This window comes from Oncorhynchus mykiss, chromosome 13 (assembly GCF_013265735.2).
Source record: "Oncorhynchus mykiss isolate Arlee chromosome 13, USDA_OmykA_1.1, whole genome shotgun sequence".
In the NCBI taxonomy this organism is placed as follows: domain Eukaryota; kingdom Metazoa; phylum Chordata; class Actinopteri; order Salmoniformes; family Salmonidae; genus Oncorhynchus; species Oncorhynchus mykiss.
Window position 1 is genome coordinate 68,954,418 of NC_048577.1, and position 20,403 is coordinate 68,974,820.

At 45.0% G+C, this 20,403-nt stretch overlaps 1 protein-coding gene across 1 annotated transcript; it reads left to right on the forward strand.

Annotated features, from left to right (window-relative positions):
* The first annotated feature begins 10,855 nt into the window (after positions 1 to 10,855).
* Positions 10,856 to 12,500, forward strand: LOC118938558 (GTP-binding protein Rhes-like). Its single transcript, XM_036942629.1, has 2 exons — positions 10,856 to 11,606; positions 11,803 to 12,500. Exons 1-2 carry the CDS (start codon positions 10,922 to 10,924, stop codon positions 12,327 to 12,329), a joined length of 1,212 nt encoding a protein of 403 aa, XP_036798524.1. The 5' UTR covers positions 10,856 to 10,921; the 3' UTR covers positions 12,330 to 12,500.
* Positions 12,501 to 20,403: the final 7,903 nt, after the last annotated feature.

Consider the following 20,403-nt stretch of genomic DNA (forward strand, 5'->3'; position numbering starts at 1 on the left):
TAGGTGACTGCTAAATCACATTACTGTTCTTCCTTTACGATTACTAGTTGGATGACTCATCGCTGGGCGGTGTTGTCTTGAACAGTGTAGGCCTATTATCATGCAATGTGAAGTATGAACACGATGTGCCCTTTCTTCCCTCTCTGAAAGTGAGATGGTGTCTGGATCCCAAAATGGCACCCTATTCCCTACGCAGTGCACTACCACTGGTCTGAAGTAGTGCACTGGGAGTAGAACATATAGAGGTGCCATTTGGAATGCATCCATTATGACACAATCAAATATGATCCAGTTTATCACCTCGGTTCTAAAGAGCGACTGCATCAGATTCATAGCAGCCCGTGAGGGTGTTAAGTGAATATTTAAGGCGTCTGTCACAAATGGCACCCTATTCCCAGCCCCATTGGCCCCGGTCAAAAGTAGAGCACTATATAGGAAATAGGCTGGCATTTGGGACGCTAGCCGAAGTCTCTCCACAGAAGGGATAATGTAAGTGGCCTGTGAAAGGCGTGATCACAGTGAACGCTGAACAAGATGAGGCTCAAAAACATCATGTGTCACACGGCAGAAAGCACTAGAACTATTGAGCTGCAAGGTTGATAACAACCAGCCACAGCAAGTAGACCAACTTGTTGTTGTTGTACTTCTGCATTAAACACTGATCCTTTACTTCTGCATTAAACACTGATCCTTTACTACTGCATGGGACACTGATCCTTTACTACTGCATGGGACACTGATCCTTTACTGCTGCATTAAACACTGATCCTTTACTGCTGCATGGGACACTGATCCTTTACTGCTGCATGGGACACTGATCATTTACTACTGCATGGGACACTGATCCTTTACTGCTGCATTAAACACTGATCCTTTACTGCTGCATTAAACACTGACCCTTTACTGCTGCATTAAACACTGATCCTTTACTGCTGCATTAAACACTGATCCTTTACTACTGCATGGGACACTGATCATTTACTGCTGCATTAAACACTGATCCTTTACTGCTGCATTAAACACTGATCCTTTACTGCTGCATTAAACACTGATCCTTTACTGCTGGGTGGGACACTGATCCTTTACTGCTGCATGGGACACTGATCCTTTACTACTGCATGGGACACTGATCCTTTACTGCAGCATTAAACACTGATCCTTTACTGCTGCATGGGACACTGATCCTTTACTGCTGCATTAAACACTGATCCTTTACTGCAGCATTAAACACTGATCCTTTACTGCAGCATTAAACACTGATCCTTTACTGCTGCATGGGACACTGATCCTTTACTGCAGCATTAAACACTGATCCTTTACTGCAGCATTAAACACTGATCCTTTACTGCTGCATGGGACACTGATCCTTTACTGCTGCATTAAACACTGATCCTTTACTGCTGCATTAAAAACTGATCCTTTACTGCTGCATGGGACACTGATCCTTTACTACTGCATTAAACACTGATCCTTTACTGCTGCATTAAACACTGATCCTTTACTGCTGGGTGGGACACTGATCCTTTACTGCTGCATGGGACACTGATCCTTTACTGCTGCATGGGACACTGATCCTTTACTGCAGCATGGGACACTGATCCTTTACTGCAGCATTAAACACTGATCCTTTACTGCTGCATTAAACACTGATCCTTTACTGCTGCATTAAACACTGATCCTTTACTGCTGGGTGGGACACTGATCCTTTACTGCTGCATTAAACACTGATCCTTTACTGCTGGGTGGGACACTGATCCTTTACTGCAGCATTAAACACTGATCCTTTACTGCTGGGTGGGACACTGATCCTTTACTGCTGGGTGGGACACTGATCCTTTACTGCAGCATTAAACACTGATCCTTTACTACTGGGTGGGACACTGATCCTGGGACTTCACAGAGAATCATTATTTCATGTTGCAAACAACGTGATGCTTTTTAATTTGCTCCCTTTATTTCCCACATAAACCCTAACCCCGTCCATCATGGAAATACTGTGATGCCTTTATTTCCCACATAAACCCTAACCCTGTCCATCATGGAAATACTGTGCTCCCTTTATTTCCCACATAAACCCTAACCCCGTCCATCATGGAAATACTGTGCTCCCTTTATTTCCCACATAAACCCTAACCCCGTCCATCATGGAAATACTGTGATGCCTTTATTTCCCACATAAACCCTAACCCTGTCCATCATGGAAATACTGTGCTCCCTTTATTTCCCACATAAACCCTAACCCTGTCCATCATGGAAATACTGTGATGCCTTGATTTCCCACATAAACCCTAACCCCGTCCATCATGGAAATACTGTGCTCCCTTTATTTCCCACATAAACCCTAACCCCGTCCATCATGGAAATACTGTGCTCCCTTTATTTCCCACATAAACCCTAACCCCGTCCATCATGGAAATACTGTGCTCCCTATATTTCCCACATAAACCCCAACCCTGTCCATCATGGAAATACTGTGCTCCCTTTATTTCCCACATAAACCCTAACCCCGTCCATCATGGAAATACTGTGCTCCCTTTATTTCCCACATAAACCCTAACCCCGTCCATCATGGAAATACTGTGCTCCCTTTATTTCCCACATAAACCCTAACCCCGTCCATCATGGAAATACTGTGCTCCCTTTATTTCCCACATAAACCCTAACCCCGTCCATCATGGAAATACTGTGCTCCCTTTATTTCCCACATAAACCCTAACCCCGTCCATCATGGAAATACTGTGCTCCCTTTATTTCCCACATAAACCCTAACCCCGTCCATCATGGAAATACTGTGCTCCCTTTATTTCCCACATAAACCCTAACCCCGTCCATCATGGAAATACTGTGCTCCCTTTATTTCCCACATAAACCCTAACCCTGTCCATCATGGAAATACTGTGCTCCCTTTATTTCCCACATAAACCCTAACCCTGTCCATCATGGAAATACTGTGATGCCTTGATTTCCCACATAAACCCTAACCCCGTCCATCATGGAAATACTGTGATGCCTTGATTTCCCACATAAACCCTAACCCCGTCCATCATGGAAATACTGTGATGCCTTGATTTCCCACATAAACCCTAACCCCGTCCATCATGGAAATACTGTGATGCCTTGATTTCCCACATAAACCCTAACCCCGTCCATCATGGAAATACTGTGATGCCTTGATTTCCCACATAAACCCTAACCCCGTCCATCATGGAAATACTGTGATGCCTTTGAAAAGTCTAATTTAATACATTTTTATAGCACACAAATTAGCTGAACCATTAGGAAACCAATTAGTGACCACAGACAGATAACAATTATCTTAATTACTGCAGTGTACCATACAGGAGAAACACAATGCTGTTTACTGCAGTGTACCATACAGGAGAAACACAATGCTGTTTACTGCAGTGTACCATACAGGGGAAACACAATGCTGTTTACTGCAGTGTACCATACAGGGGAAACACTATGCCTGTTACTGCAGTGTACCATACAGGAGAAACACTATGCCTGTTACTGCAGTGTACCATACAGGAGAAACACTATGCTGTTACTGCAGTGTACCATACAGGGGAAAACACTATGCCTGTTACTGCAGTGTACCATACAGGGGAAAACACTATGCTGTTTACTGCAGTGTACCATACAGGAGAAACACAATGCTGTTTACTGCAGTGTACCATACAGGAGAAACACTATGCCTGTTACTGCAGTGTACCATACAAGGGAAACACAATGCTGTTTACTGCAGTGTACCATACAGGAGAAACACAATGCTGTTTACTGTAGTGTACCATACAGGAGAAACACAATGCTGTTTACTGCAGTGTACCATACAGGAGAAACACAATGCTGTTTACTGCAGTGTACCATACAGGAGAAACACAATGCTGTTTACTGCAGTGTACCATACAGGGGAAACACAATGCTGTTTACTGCAGTGTACCATACAGGAGAAACACAATGCTGTTTACTGCAGTGTACCATACAGGGGAAACACAATGCTGTTTACTGCAGTGTACCATACAGGAGAAACACAATGCTGTTTACTGTAGTGTACCATACAGGAGAAACACAATGCTGTTTACTGCAGTGTACCATACAGGAGAAACACTATGCCTGTTACTGCAGTGTACCATACAGGAGAAACACTATGCCTGTTACTGCAGTGTACCATACAGGAGAAACACTATGCTGTTTACTGCAGTGTACCATACAGGAGAAACACTATGCCTGTTACTGCAGTGTACCATACAGGAGAAACACTATGCCTGTTACTGCAGTGTACCATACAGGGGAAACACTATGCCTGTTACTGCAGTGTACCATACAGGGGAAACACAATGCTGTTTACTGCAGTGTACTATACAGGGGAAACACTATGCCTGTTACTGCAGTGTACCATACAGGAGAAACACTATGCTGTTTACTGCAGTGTACCATACAGGAGAAACACTATGCCTGTTACTGCAGTGTACCATACAGGAGAAACACTATGCCTGTTACTGCAGTGTACCATACAGGGGAAACACAATGCTGTTTACTGCAGTGTACCATACAGGAGAAACACTATGCTGTTTACTGCAGTGTACCATACAGGAGAAACACTATGCCTGTTACTGCAGTGTACCATACAGGGGAAACACTATGCCTGTTACTGCAGTGTACCATACAGGAGAAACACTATGCTGTTTACTGCAGTGTACCATACAGGAGAAACACTATGCCTGTTACTGCAGTGTACCATACAGGAGAAACACTATGCCTGTTACTGCAGTGTACCATACAGGAGAAACACAATGCTGTTTACTGCAGTGTACCATACAGGGGAAACACTATGCCTGTTACTGCAGTGTACCATACAGGAGAAACACTATGCCTGTTACTGCAGTGTACCATACAGGAGAAACACAATGCTGTTTACTGCAGTGTACCATACAGGAGAAACACTATGCCTGTTACTGCAGTGTACCATACAGGAGAAACACTATGCCTGTTACTGCAGTGTACCATACAGGAGAAACACAATGCTGTTTACTGTAGTGTACCATACAGGAGAAGCACTATGCCTGTTACTGCAGTGTACCATACAGGAGAAACACAATGCTGTTTACTGCAGTGTACCATACAGGAGAAACACTATGCCTGTTACTGCAGTGTACCATACAGGAGAAACACTATGCCTGTTACTGCAGTGTACCATACAGGAGAAACACAATGCTGTTTACTGTAGTGTACCATACAGGAGAAACACAATGCTGTTTACTGCAGTGTACCATACAGGAGAAACACAATGCTGTTTACTGCAGTGTACCATACAGGAGAAACACTATGCCTGTTACTGCAGTGTACCATACAGGAGAAACACTATGCTGTTTACTGCAGTGTACCATACAGGAGAAACACTATGCCTGTTACTGCAGTGTACCATACAGGAGAAACACTATGCCTGTTACTGCAGTGTACCATACAGGGGAAACACAATGCTGTTTACTGCAGTGTACCATACAGGGGAAACACAATGCTGTTTACTGTAGTGTACCATACAGGGGAAACACTATGCCTGTTACTGCAGTGTACCATACAGGAGAAACACTATGCTGTTTACTGCAGTGTACCATACAGGAGAAACACTATGCCTGTTACTGCAGTGTACCATACAGGGGAAACACTATGCCTGTTACTGCAGTGTACCATACAGGGGAAACACAATGCTGTTACTGCAGTGTACCATACAGGGGAAACACTATGCCTGTTACTGCAGTGTACCATACAGGGGAAACACTATGCCTGTTACTGCAGTGTACCATACAGGGGAAACACAATGCTGTTACTGCAGTGTACCATACAGGGGAAACACTATGCTGTTTACTGCAGTGTACCATACAGGAGAAACACTATGCCTGTTACTGCAGTGTACCATACAGGGGAAACACAATGCTGTTTACTGCAGTGTACCATACAGGGGAAACACTATGCTGTTTACTGCAGTGTACCATACAGGAGAAACACTATGCCTGTTACTGCAGTGTACCATACAGGAGAAACACAATGCTGTTTACTGAAGTGTACCATACAGGGGAAACACAATGTCTGTTACTGAAGTGTACCATACAGGGGAAACACAATGTCTGTTACTGAAGTGTACCATACAGGGGAAACACTATGCCTGTTACTGCAGTGTACCATACAGGGGAAACACAATGCTGTTTACTGCAGTGTACCATACAGGGGAAACACAATGCCTGTTACTGCAGTGTACCATACAGGGGAAACACAATGCTGTTTACTGCAGTGTACCATACAGGGGAAACACAATGCCTGTTACTGCAGTGTACCATACAGGGGAAACACTATGCCTGTTACTGCAGTGTACCATACAGGGGAAACACTATGCCTGTTACTGCAGTGTACCATACAGGGGAAACACTATGCCTGTTACTGCAGTGTACCATACAGGGGAAACACAATGCCTGTTACTGCAGTGTACCATACAGGGGAAACACTATGCCTGTTACTGCAGTGTACCATACAGGAGAAACACAATGCTGTTTACTGCAGTGTACCATACAGGGGAAACACTATGCCTGTTACTGCAGTGTACCATACAGGGGAAACACTATGCCTGTTACTGCAGTGTACCATACAGGGGAAACACAATGCTGTTTACTGTAGTGTACCATACAGGAGAAACACTATGCCTGTTACTGCAGTGTACCATACAGGAGAAACACTATGCCTGTTACTGCAGTGTACCATACAGGGGAAACACAATGCTGTTACTGCAGTGTACCATACAGGAGAAACACTATGCTGTTACTGCAGTGTACCATACAGGAGAAACACTATGCCTGTTACTGCAGTGTACCATACAGGGGAAACACAATGCTGTTACTGCAGTGTACCATACAGGAGAAACACTATGCTGTTACTGCAGTGTACCATACAGGGGAAACACTATGCCTGTTACTGCAGTGTACCATACAGGAGAAACACTATGCCTTTTACTGCAGTGTACCATACAGGAGAAACACAATGCTGTTTACTGCAGTGTACCATACAGGGGAAACACTATGCCTGTTACTGCAGTGTACCATACAGGAGAAACACTATGCCTGTTACTGCAGTGTACCATACAGGAGAAACACTATGCCTGTTACTGCAGTGTACCATACAGGGGAAACACAATGCTGTTTACTGCAGTGTACCATACAGGGGAAACACAATGCTGTTTACTGCAGTGTACCATACAGGAGAAACACTATGCCTGTTACTGCAGTGTACCATACAGGGGAAACACTATGCTGTTTACTGCAGTGTACCATACAGGGGAAACACTATGCCTGTTACTGCAGTGTACCATACAGGGGAAACACTATGCTGTTTACTGCAGTGTACCATACAGGGGAAACACTATGCCTGTTACTGCAGTGTACCATACAGGAGAAACACAATGCTGTTTACTGCAGTGTACCATACAGGAGAAACACAATGCTGTTTACTGCAGTGTACCATACAGGGGAAACACTATGCCTGTTACTGCAGTGTACCATACAGGAGAAACACTATGCTGTTTACTGCAGTGTACCATACAGGAGAAACACTATGCCTGTTACTGCAGTGTACCATACAGGGGAAACACAATGCTGTTTACTGCAGTGTACCATACAGGGGAAACACAATGCTGTTTACTGCAGTGTACCATACAGGGGAAACACAATGCTGTTTACTGCAGTGTACCATACAGGGGAAACACAATGCTGTTTACTGCAGTGTACCATACAGGGGAAACACAATGCTGTTTACTGCAGTGTACCATACAGGAGAAACACTATGCCTGTTACTGCAGTGTACTATACAGGGGAAACACTATGCCTGTTACTGCAGTGTACCATACAGGAGAAACACTATGCTGTTTACTGCAGTGTACCATACAGGGGAAACACAATGCTGTTTACTGCAGTGTACTATACAGGGGAAACACTATGCCTGTTACTGCAGTGTACCATACAGGAGAAACACTATGCTGTTTACTGCAGTGTACCATACAGGGGAAACACAATGCTGTTTACTGCAGTGTACTATACAGGGGAAACACTATGCCTGTTACTGCAGTGTACCATACAGGAGAAACACTATGCTGTTTACTGCAGTGTACCATACAGGAGAAACACTATGCCTGTTACTGCAGTGTACCATACAGGGGAAACACAATGCTGTTTACTGCAGTGTACCATACAGGGGAAACACAATGCTGTTTACTGCAGTGTACTATACAGGGGAAACACTATGCCTGTTACTGCAGTGTACCATACAGGGGAAACACTATGCCTGTTACTGCAGTGTACCATACAGGAGAAACACAATGCTGTTTACTGCAGTGTACCGTACAGGGGAAACACAATGCTGTTTACTGCAGTGTACCATACAGGGGAAACACTATGCTGTTTACTGCAGTGTACCATACAGGAGAAACACTATGCCTGTTACTGCAGTGTACCATACAGGAGAAACACAATGCTGTTTACTGCAGTGTACCATACAGGAGAAACACTATGCCTGTTACTGCAGTGTACCATACAGGGGAAACACAATGCTGTTTACTGCAGTGTACCATACAGGGGAAACACAATGCCTGTGTGCACATGGTGAATGATGATCTGTCACTTTTCTCCAGGAACATTCCCCACCTACGCGTAAGCCCCCAGGACCCATGATGACTAGCTAGCTGGATGATGTGGGTAGAGAGCCTTCACATTATTACAGAGAGAGGGGAGAACAGGGCCAGGGGGGTCCCGTCGCCCACGTCTCATCGGATGTCCAGAAATAGCCCAAATCTAATGTCTAAATATACCCCATATACCTCTAAATATACCCCATATACCCCTAAATATACCCCATATACCCCTAATTATACCCCATATACCTCTAAATATACCCCATTTACCCTGAATTATACCCCATTTACCCTGAATTATACCCGATATACCCCTAATTATACCCCATATACCCCTAATTACACCCCATATACCCCTAACTATACCCCTAAATATACCCCATATACCTCTAAATATACCCCATATACCTCTAAATATACCCCATATACCTCTAAATATACCCCATATACCTCTAAATATACCCCATATACCCCTAATTATACCCCATATACCCCTAATTACACCCCATATACCCCCTAACTATACCCCATTTACCCCGAATTATACCCCATATACCTCTAAATACACCCCATATACCTCTAAATATACCCCATATACCCCTAAATATACCCCATATACCTCTAAATATACCCCATATACCTCTAATTATACCCCATATACCCTAATTATACCCCCCAAAAAACCTAACTATACTCCATCTCTAGCTGTGCTCCATCTCCATCTCTAGCTGTGCTCCATCTCCATCTCTAGCTGTGCTCCATCTCTAGCTGTGCTCCATCTCTAGCTGTGCTCCATCTCTAGCTGTGCTCCATCTCTAGCTGTGCTCCATCTCCATCTCTAGCTGTGCTCCATCTCTAGCTGTGCTCCATCTCCATCTCTAGCTGTGCTCCACCTCTAGCTGTGCTCCATCTCTAGCTGTGCTCCATCTCCATCTCTAGCCGTGCACCATCTCTAGCCGTGCTCCATCTCCATCTCTAGCTCCATCTCTAGCTGTGCTCCATCTCTAGCTGTGCTCCATCTCTATCCGTGCTCCATCTCTAGCCGTGCTCCATCTCTAGCTGTGCTCCATCTCTAGCTGTGCTCCATCTCCATCTCTAGCTGTGCTCCATCTCTATCCATGCTCCATCTCTATCCGTGCTCCATCTCTAGCTGTGCTCCATCTCTAGCCGTGCTCCATCTCTAGCCGTGCTCCATCTCTAGCTGTGCTCCATCTCTAGCTGTGCTCCATCTCCATCTCTAGCTGTGCTCCATCTCTAGCTGTGCTCCATCTCCATCTCTTGCTGTGCTCCATCTCTAGCTGTGCTCCATCTCCATCTCTAGCTGTGCTCCATCTCCATCTCTAGCTGTGCTCCATCTCTAGCTGTGCTCCATCTCTAGCCGTGATCCCTCTCTAGCTGTGCTCCATCTCTAGCTGTGCTATATCTCCATCTCTAGCCGTGCTCCCTCTCTAGCTGTGCTCCATCTCCATCTCTAGCTGTGCTCCATCTCCATCTCTAGCCGTGCTCCATCTCTAGCCGTGCTCCATCTCTAGCTGTGCTCCATCTCTAGCAGTGCTCCATCTCCATCTCTAGCCGTGCTCCATCTATAGCTGTGCTCCATCTCCATCTCTAGCTGTGCTCCATCTCCATCTCTAGCTGTGCTCCATCTCCATCTCTAGCCGTGCTCCATCTCTAGCTGTGCTCCATCTCTAGCTGTGCTCCATCTCTAGCTGTGCTCCATCTCCATCTCTAGCCATGCTCCATCTCTAGCCGTGCTCCATCTCTAGCTGTGCTCCATCTCCATCTCTAGCCGTGCTCCATCTCTAGCCGTGCTCCATCTCTAGCTGTGCTCCATCTCCATCTCTAGCCGTGCTCCATCACCATCTCTAGCTGTGCTCCATCACCATCTCTAGCTGTGCTCCATCTCCCTCTCTAGCTGTGCTCCATCTCCATCTCTAGCCGTACTCCCTCTCTAGCTGTGCTCCATCCTCCTTAGCTATTCGTTTCCCTGACATGTGAATTGGAAGGCTATAGCCTACACTTGACTGATATCACATGATTACAGATATTTCTATGAAACTACCATAAAAGGAGCAGAGTGTTAACGCGATGTGATGATTCTCTCTAATGACGTAGAAACCAATCTGCCCAGCCATACTCTATATATACCCGCGCCGATGCTCCTCTCCGCACACTGCAACGCTCCACTGCAACGCATCACATGGTGAAGCAACAGGTGTAACAGACCTGTAACAACAGACACCCCGGATGATCCCCGTGCCTGGAAGGAACATGGAGGTGAACACAGCAGAGAAAGTAATCTACCTTTCCGTTGATGGCACCGCCGACACGTTCAGCTCTTGTGCAACTGCCGGGCATCCACAGATCCAGCTCAACATGAACGATAATGTTGAACAAACGATTTCCAACCAGCTACCCAATGTTAAAGTCACAGGTGTCAACTGTCAATCACCTACAATCCTCATGCGATACAAAAAGGTCTCGAGCATGACCAAGGCGAGTAAAGGAATCTTTAAAACGGTCACTGAGCACTGGAGACACACGGACAAGAAGACGAGGGTGGTCCGGTCTTCCAGCACGGGGACCACTCAGCCTACATCCTCGGAAATGTTCCCCAAAAGAAGATCCTTCGACCCGCTAGCGACGTTGACCCTCCCGGACCAGACTGCATGCACCGCGCCACTGGAGGAGATGCGCCTCACCAAGCCCCGCAACTGCCGGCGCGTTGTAGTACTCGGCGCGCCCAGAGTGGGCAAGACGAACATTCTCAGGCGGTTCCTGCGCGGCGGGTTCGAGGAACAGTACGAGCCCACGGCAGAAGACTTCCACAGGAAGTTGTACCAGATCCGAGGAGAAACCTATCAGATTGATATCCTGGACGCAGCGAAGGAGAGAGACTTCCCCGCCAGACGGAGGCTGTCCATACTGACAGGTGTGTAGGTTATGAGTGTATAGGCTTTTGACTGTGTATAGATCTAATTTAGTTGGACAATGAAAAGTGTTTTAGTGTGCATTGAATTGGCCTTTGCATAGCTTTGATCTAATACATTGAGTTGGGAAATAAATGTGAGTGTTTTTTGTTGTTGCATTGAATTAAATCACTAAATCTGTACTCTTCTCTACAACAGGTGACATATTTCTCCTGGTGTTCAGTGTGGATGACAGAGACTCCTTCAAAGAGGTGTACACACTGCGCAAAGAGATAATAGCAGCCAAGACCAAGCTGATGAAGCTCAGAGAGAATGCCCGGGTTCCCATAGTGATATGCGGCAACAAAGTGGACTTAGAGGCGGAGAGGGTCATCAGTCGCCCGGAGATGTTCCGAGCTCTTGGGGAGGACACGGCGCTCTTCGAGACATCAGCCAAAGACAGTACCAGTCTAGAAGAGATGTTCCAAGCCCTTGTCAAGCTAGGCGGTCTCCCTACCGAGACGCGTCCGTCGCAGCACCGCGAGATCTCCATACGTACCTACCAGGCGCTGAGCACCAGCAGAAGCCGTTGCGGCAGACGGAGCCGTGCGTTGGTTCCAGACGCGCCCTGCGGTGCGGTTTACCCACTGGCCCGCCGCCCCAGCTTTAACAGCGACCTACAGCTGGTAATGGGCCCCAGCCCCACTAAACGGAGCAAACCCATAGAGAAGTGTCAAATTCAATGAATTGAGGGACTTCTCAGTACAATACACATATTGTAGTATTACAATATATAACCACTATGTCAAGAGTTATACTCTGCTTTAGGCTACTGGCTGGACCAGTTGAGCCAACTGTGTAAATGTAGATTTGATTTGTGTACTGTGAAATAATAAAAATATATATTATCATATTAATATGAGTTGTGTTGTGATATTTTAGTTAGCCTATCATTTTACATTTAGTTGAATCTCGCTTTGGGCTTCTGCTATGTTAAAAAAACATCAAAGACAATTTTACACAAGTGATCGATATCAAACAATTGACTCTTTATAGGTATTGGTTATATATATATATATATATTCCATTTAACAGACGCTTTAAATGGAATCCAGAGCGACTTACATCCATGTGTGCATAAATGTTACATGTGGGTGGTCCCAGGTATCGAAACAACTAGCCTGGCGTTGCAAGCGCCATTCTCTATCAACAGAACTACAAAGCTTCATATCAAATACGTAGGATTACCATTTATGGACAGATTCACATGGAAAGTACGTGGGTGGTAAAAGCCTGCAGGGGTGCTATGTTCTATAACATCTCTCCGGTGGGCACGTCAGTTCTCTCGTCTGTTAAAAAGCACAAGGCAATGCTTTGAGTGTGGAGCATTTCCGAGTGAATGCAATGTGCGTGCGTGCCCCCCCAACACACAGTCCAGAGCTTTCTATTGCAAGGAAAGGCTCTTCATGACGTGAATTAATCGTGCTCAATTAACCATAGAAATTACACAATTACGCAGCCATAGTATCAGCACGGAAGTGACAGTTCTTTTACAGGTCAACTTCATTATAAAATGACAGGGTTATTAAGTTGATTACCAGATACTGAAAGCAACAGGCCTACAGTATGTCCATGTGATATCATCCATCCTCTGTTTTTCAGCACCATGGACAGGGCGTACCAAAACGGAAGTTCATACAGGAGTATCAAACATTAACCGGCACGAAGCACTCATTAAATACTGCTGGGGACCATGTCGTTAACGGTGAGCACTGCGGTTCCAATAGAGACACGAACGTCTCCCTTGTGACAGACGATAAACTGCATATAATTCCTTTTGCGGGCAAGTAGACACAAGCATTCATTCTGAATGTGAAAACATTGAGAGAAAGTACAACGAAGAAGAACATATTATTCCATAACGTTATTCTATAAATGTATTTTATGATAGAGCTTACTGTCCTGCCCTTGTCTAAAGCAAACGTTCACCACATTGAATGTCCTTTCATTAAAAAAAACGAATAAAAATAACAGACTGTTTATCAAAATAACAAATCTGAACACTCAATGTGTGACGTAGTAATTGAAGAGTTTCATTCCAAAACGCCTTATATACATTTTCAGAAATGTTGGTAAATTAGCTTTTATTATTTATAGAAATTATGAACGAGATTGGTGTGTTTCTTCACGATCTAAATCACTCACGTGGTTGTTCAATGACAGACGTGTTTAGTTTTAAATAACTTTTCATTTCAGAGACAAATAATCATGTTTTTTTTGCTAAATGGTATATATCTGCCTCACTCTCAGAGAAATCAGTAGTACTGCTAGGTTTAACACAGTATTAATATATATCTGCCTCACTCTCAGAGAAATCAGTAGTACTGCTAGGTTTAACACAGTATTAATATATATCTGCCTCACTCAGAGAAATCAGTAGTACTGCTAGGTTTAACACAGTAATAATATATATCTGCCTCAGTCTCAGAGAAATCAGTAGTACTGCTAGGTTTAACACAGTATTAATATATATCTGCCTCACTCTCAGAGAAATCAGTAGTACTGCTAGGTTTAACACAGTAATAATATATATCTGCCTCACTCTCAGATAAATCAGTAGTACTGCTAGGTTTAACACAGTAATAATATATATCTGCCTCACTCTCAGATAAATCAGTAGTACTGCCAGGTTTTACACAGTAATAATATATATCTGCCTCACTCTCAGAGAAATCAGTAGTACTGCTAGGTTTTACACAGTAATAATATATATCCTCCTCACTCTCAGATAAATCAGTAGTACTGCTAGGTTTTACACAGTAATAATATATATCTGCCTCACTCTCAGAGAAATCAGTAGTACTGCTAGGTTTAACACAGTAATAATATATATCTGACTCACTCTCAGAGAGAAATCAGTAGTACTGCTAGGTTTAACACAGTAATAATATATATCTGCCTCACTCTCAGAGAAATCAGTAGTACTGCTAGGTTTAACACAGTAATAATATATATCTGCCTCACTCTCAGAGGAATCAGTAGTACTGCTAGGTTTAACACAGTAATAATATATATCTGCCTCACTCTCAGAGAAATCAGTAGTACTGCTAGGTTTAACACAGTAATAATATATATCTGCCTCACTCTCAGAGAAATCAGTAGTACTGCTAGGTTTAACACAGTAATAATATATATCTGCCTCACTCTCAGAGAAATCAGTAGTACTGCTAGGTTTTACACAGTAATAATACATATCCTCCTCACTCTCAGATAAATCAGTAGTACTGCTAGGTGTCACACGGTCAAATGTAACAAATAACTATTTATTTTATTTTTTATTAAGAACTGAAAGAATTACACGTGATAAATAAAAAAAAGATAAACAATTATTCAATACAGTAATTTGAGATCTGTATGTAAAACATTTACATTTCATATTGTAGTCATTTAGGAGATTACCCAGTGCATTGATCTTAAGATGTGGTGAGACGACCACATATCACAGTCAACTATACAGGATATGAACATTACATTACAGCTAACCTGTATAGTGTTTAGCAAAAAAAATACAACATTTTCATACACAATCTAAAATCTACGAATAAAAAATAAATAAGAACAGTAATATTTTACAGACACATGAAGGCACCCATAAGCAATCATTTCTGATGAAAAAACACAAAACGTGAAAACGTACCTAGTTAAATAAAAGGTTTATAAAAAAAAATGTTTTTACAAAAAAATTGTGTTTGGAAAATAAACTCATCAATTATGTAGGCAATTAAAGGCCGTGGGCCATCTTCCCATAGAATGTATAGTTCTACGATCCTACCTGCCTGGTATATTGGGTCATAAAGCCATCTTCCCATAGAATGTATCGTTCTACGATCCTACCTGCCTGGTATATTGGGTCATAAAGCTGCATCAATTAAAGGCCGCGGGCCACCTTCCCATAGAATGTATCGTTCTACGATCCTACCTGCCTGGTATATTGGGTCATAAAGCTGTATCAATTAAAGGCCGTGGGCCATCTTCCCATAGAATGTATCGTTCTACGATCCTACCTGCCTGGTATATTGGGTCATAAAGCTGTATCAATTAAAGGCCGTGGGCCATCTTCCCATAGAATGTATCGTACGTATGATCTTACCTGCCTGGTATATTGGGTCAGGAAGCCATCTTCCCATAGAATGTATCGTTCTACGATCCTACCTGCCTGGTATATTGGGTCATAAAGCTGCATCAATTAAAGGCCGTGGGCCATCTTCCCATAGAATGTATCGTACGTACTATGATCTTACCTGCCTGGTATATTGGGTCAGGAAGCCATCTTCCCATAGAATGTATCGTTCTACGATCCTACCTGCCTGGTATATTGGGTCATAAAGCCATCTTCCCATAGAATGTATCGTACGTACTATGATCTTACCTGCCTGGTATATTGGGTCAGGAAGCCATCTTCCTATAGAATGTATCGTTCTACGATCCTACCTGCCTGGTATATTGGGTCATAAAGCCATCTTCCCATAGAATGTATCGTTCTACGATCCTACCTGCCTGGTATATTGGGTCATAAAGCCATCTTCCCATAGAATGTATCGTTCTACGATCCTACCTGCCTGGTATATTGGGTCATAAAGCCATCTTCCCATAGAATGTATCGTTCTACGATCCTACCTGCCTGGTATATTGGGTCATAAAGCCATCTTCCCATAGAATGTATCGTTCTATGATCCTACCTGCCAGGTATGTTGGGTCATAAAGCCATCTTCCCATAGAATGTATCGTTCTATGATCCTACCTGCCAGGTATGTTGGGTCATAAAGCTGTATCAATACAGTTGTATTCATTGGGTCCTTGTCAACAGCCTCCAATTTGACTGCACCTGCAGATGCTCCGCTATTGAAATTCAACAAAAACAACAACTCAGCATCACATTGTAGGAGTGATGAACATTACCCAGTAGTGTCAGTACTGGGAAACATCTGCTCCCGTTACTGCTAATCATTCATCCAGATCTCTCTGAAGAACAGAGCAGCACTAGTCTAGGCCTGTCATGATACCAAGGAGGTCTACTAAATGGAACTCTATTCCCTACATAGTGCACTACTTTAGACCAGAACCCTATGGGTCAAATGTAGTGCACTACACAGGGAATAAGTGCCATTTGTGTCTCCTTCTCTATACAGGTCAACACAGGGCCCTTCTCTATACAGGTCAACACAGGGCCCTTCTCTATACAGGTCAACACAGGGCCCTTCTCTATACAGGTCAACACAGGGCCCTTCTCTATACAGGTCAACACAGGGCCCTTCTCTATACAGGTCAACACAGGGCCCTTCTCTATACAGGTCAACACAGGGCCCTTCTCTATACAGGTCAACACAGGGGCCTTCTCTATACAGGTCAACACAGGGGCCTTCTCTATACAGGTCAACACAGGGGCCTTCTCTATACAGGTCAACACAGGGCCCTTCTCTATACAGGTCAACACAGGGCCCTTCTCTATACAGGTCAACACAGGGCCCTTCTCTATACAGGTCAACACAGGGCCCTTCTCTATACAGGTCAACACAGGGCCCTTCTCTATACAGGTCAACACAGGGCCCTTCTCTATACAGGTCAACACAGGGCCCTTCTCTATACAGGTCAACACAGGGCCCTTCTCTATACAGGTCAACACAGGGCCCTTCTCTATACAGGTCAACACAGGGCATTCTCTATACAGGTCAACACAGGGCCCTTCTCTATACAGGTCAACACAGGGCCCTTCTCTATACAGGTCAACACAGGGAACAGGGGAAAACACAAGTTTAGAATATCAGGCAGAGAGACAGAGAGAGATCTAATTCCTACATGCTCCATTTAACATGACATTAATGTCCTGACATGGAGACATGGAGAGAGAGAGAGAGAGAGAGAGAGAGAGAGGGAGACATGGAGAGAGAGAGAGAGAGAGAGAGAGAGACATGGCGAGAGAGAGGGAGAGTAGTAGTTTATAGTAGTAGTTGCTGCAGTAGTTTATGTGCCGGGGGGCTAGGGTCAGTTTGTTATATCTGGAGTACTTCTCCTGTCCTATTTGGTGTCCTGTGTGAATCTAAGTGTTCGTTCTCTAATTCTCCCCTCTCTCTTTCTCTCTCGGAGGACCTGAGCCCTAGGACCATGCCCCAGGACTACCTGACATGATGACTCCTTGCTGTCCCCAGTCCACCTGGCTGTGCTGCTGCTCCAGTTTCAACTGTTCTGCCTTATTATTATTCGACCATGCTGGTCATTTATGAACATTTGAACATCTTGGCCATGTTCTGTTATAATCTCCACCCGGCACAGCCAGAAGAGGACTGGCCATCCCACATATGCTCTCTCTAATTCTCTCTTTCTTTCTCTCTCTCGGAGGACCTGAGCCCTAGGACCATGCCCCAGGAATACCTGACATGATGACTCCTTGCTGTCCCCAGTCCACCTGACCGTGCTGCTGCTCCAGTTTAAACTGTTCTGCCTTATTATTATTCGACCATGCTGGTCATTTATGAACATTTGAACATCTTGACCATGTTTTGTTATAATCTCCACCCGGCACAGCCAGAAGAGGACTGGCCACCCCACATAGCCTGGTTCCTCTCTAGGTTTCTTCCTAGGTTTTGGCCTTTCTAGGGAGTTTTTCCTAGCCACCGTTCTTCTACACCTGCATTGCTTGCTGTTTGGGGTTTTAGGCTGGGTTTCTGTACAGCACTTTGAGATATCAGCTGATGTATGAAGGGCTATATAAATAAATTTGATTTGGAGAGAGACATGGAGAGAGAGAGGGAGACATGGAGAGAGAGAGATACATGGAGAGAGAGAGAGAGAGAGAGACATGGAGAGAGGGAGACATGGAGAGATGATAACCTACACCACATAGCCACAGTTGATATTGTGTGCATTCCAAATGGCATCCTATTCCCTATGTAATGCACTCATTTTGGTTAGGGCTCATAGGGCTCAGGTCAGGGCTCAGGTCAGGGCTCATATGGCTCATAGAGCTCAGGTCAGGGCTCATAGGGCTCAGGTCAGGGCTCATAGAGCTCAGGTCAGGGCTCATAGGGCTCATAGAGCTCAGGTCAGGGCTCATAGGGCTAATAGGGCTCAGGTCAGGACTCACAGGGCTCATAGAGCTCAGGTCAGGGCTCAGGTCAGGGCTCATAGGGCTAATAAGGCTCAGGTCAGGGCTCACAGGGCTCATAGAGCTCAGGTCAGGGCTAATAGGGCTCAGGTCAGGGCTAATAGGGCTCAGGTCAGGGCTAATAGGGCTCAGGTCAGGGCTAATAGGGCTCAGGTTAGAGCTAATAGGGCTCAGGTCAGGGCTCATAGGGCTCAGAGCTCAGGTCAGGGCTCATAGGGCTCATAGAGCTCAGGTCAGGGCTCAGGTCAGGGCTCATAGGGCTAATAGGGCTCAGGTCAGGACTCACAGGGCTCATAGAGCTCAGGTCAGGGCTCAGGTCAGGGCTCATAGGGCTAATAAGGCTCAGGTCAGGGCTCATAGAGCTCAGGTCAGGGCTAATAGGGCTCAGGTCAGGGCTAATAGGGCTCAGGTCAGGGCTAATAGGGCTCAGGTCAGGGCTAATAGGGCTCAGGTTAGAGCTAATAGGGCTCAGGTCAGGGATCATAGGGCTCAGGTCAGGGCTAATAGGGCTCAGGTCAGGGCTCATAGAGCTCAGGTCAGGGCTCAGGTCAGGGCTCATAGGGCTAATAAGGCTCAGGTCAGGGCTCACAGGGCTCATAGAGCTCAGGTCAGGGCTAATAGGGCTCAGGTCAGGGCTAATAGGGCTCAGGTCAGGGCTAATAGGGCTCAGGTCAGGGCTAATAGGGCTCAGGTCAGGGCTAATAGGGCTCAGGTTAGAGCTAATAGGGCTCAGGTCAGGGCTCATAGGGCTCAGAGCTCAGGTCAGGGCTCATAGGGCTCATAGAGCTCAGGTCAGGGCTCATAGGGCTAATAGGGCTCAGGTCAGGACTCACAGGGCTCATAGAGCTCAGGTCAGGGCTCAGGTCAGGGCTCATAGGGCTAATAAGGCTCAGGTCAGGGCTCATAGAGCTCAGGTCAGGGGTCATAGGGCTCAGGTCAGGGGTCATAGGGCTCAGGTCAGGGCTAATAGGGCTCAGGTCAAGGCTAATAGGGCTCAGGTCAGGGATCATAGGGCTCAGGTCAGGGATCATAGGGCTCAGGTCAGGGGTCATAGGGCTCAGGTCAGGGCTAATAGGGCTCAGGTCAGGGCTAATAGGGCTCAGGTCAGGGCTCATAGGGCTCAGGTCAGGGGTCATAGGGCTCAGGTCAGGGCTAATAGGGCTCAGGTCAAGGCTAATAGGGCTCAGGTCAGGGCAGGGCTCAGGTCAAAAGTAGTTACATTTATAGGGAATGTACACAATTTCTTTAATGAGCATTTTGAACCAACTATGCATTTCACAGTCCATCTTACATGGCAATCAGTTATAATTATCCTATTATAAAATGTGCTCTTCTTATTAACCCATGTACACTATACATACAATACACCCAGCGTGTCAGGAGGCCCATCTCAACAAGCCTCCACAATACGCTCCAGTCTACAGTGTTGTGGTGCTGTCGTTATGCTTAAACAATACGCTCCAGTCTACAGTGTTGTCTTCATGCTTAAACAATACGCTCCAGTCTACAGTGTTGTCTTCAATCTTAAACAATACGCTCCAGTCTACAGTGTTGTCTTCATGCTTAAACAATACGCTCCAGTCTACAGTGTTGTCTTCATGCTTAAACAATACGCTCCAGTCTACAGTGTTGTCTTCAATCTTAAACAATACGCTCCA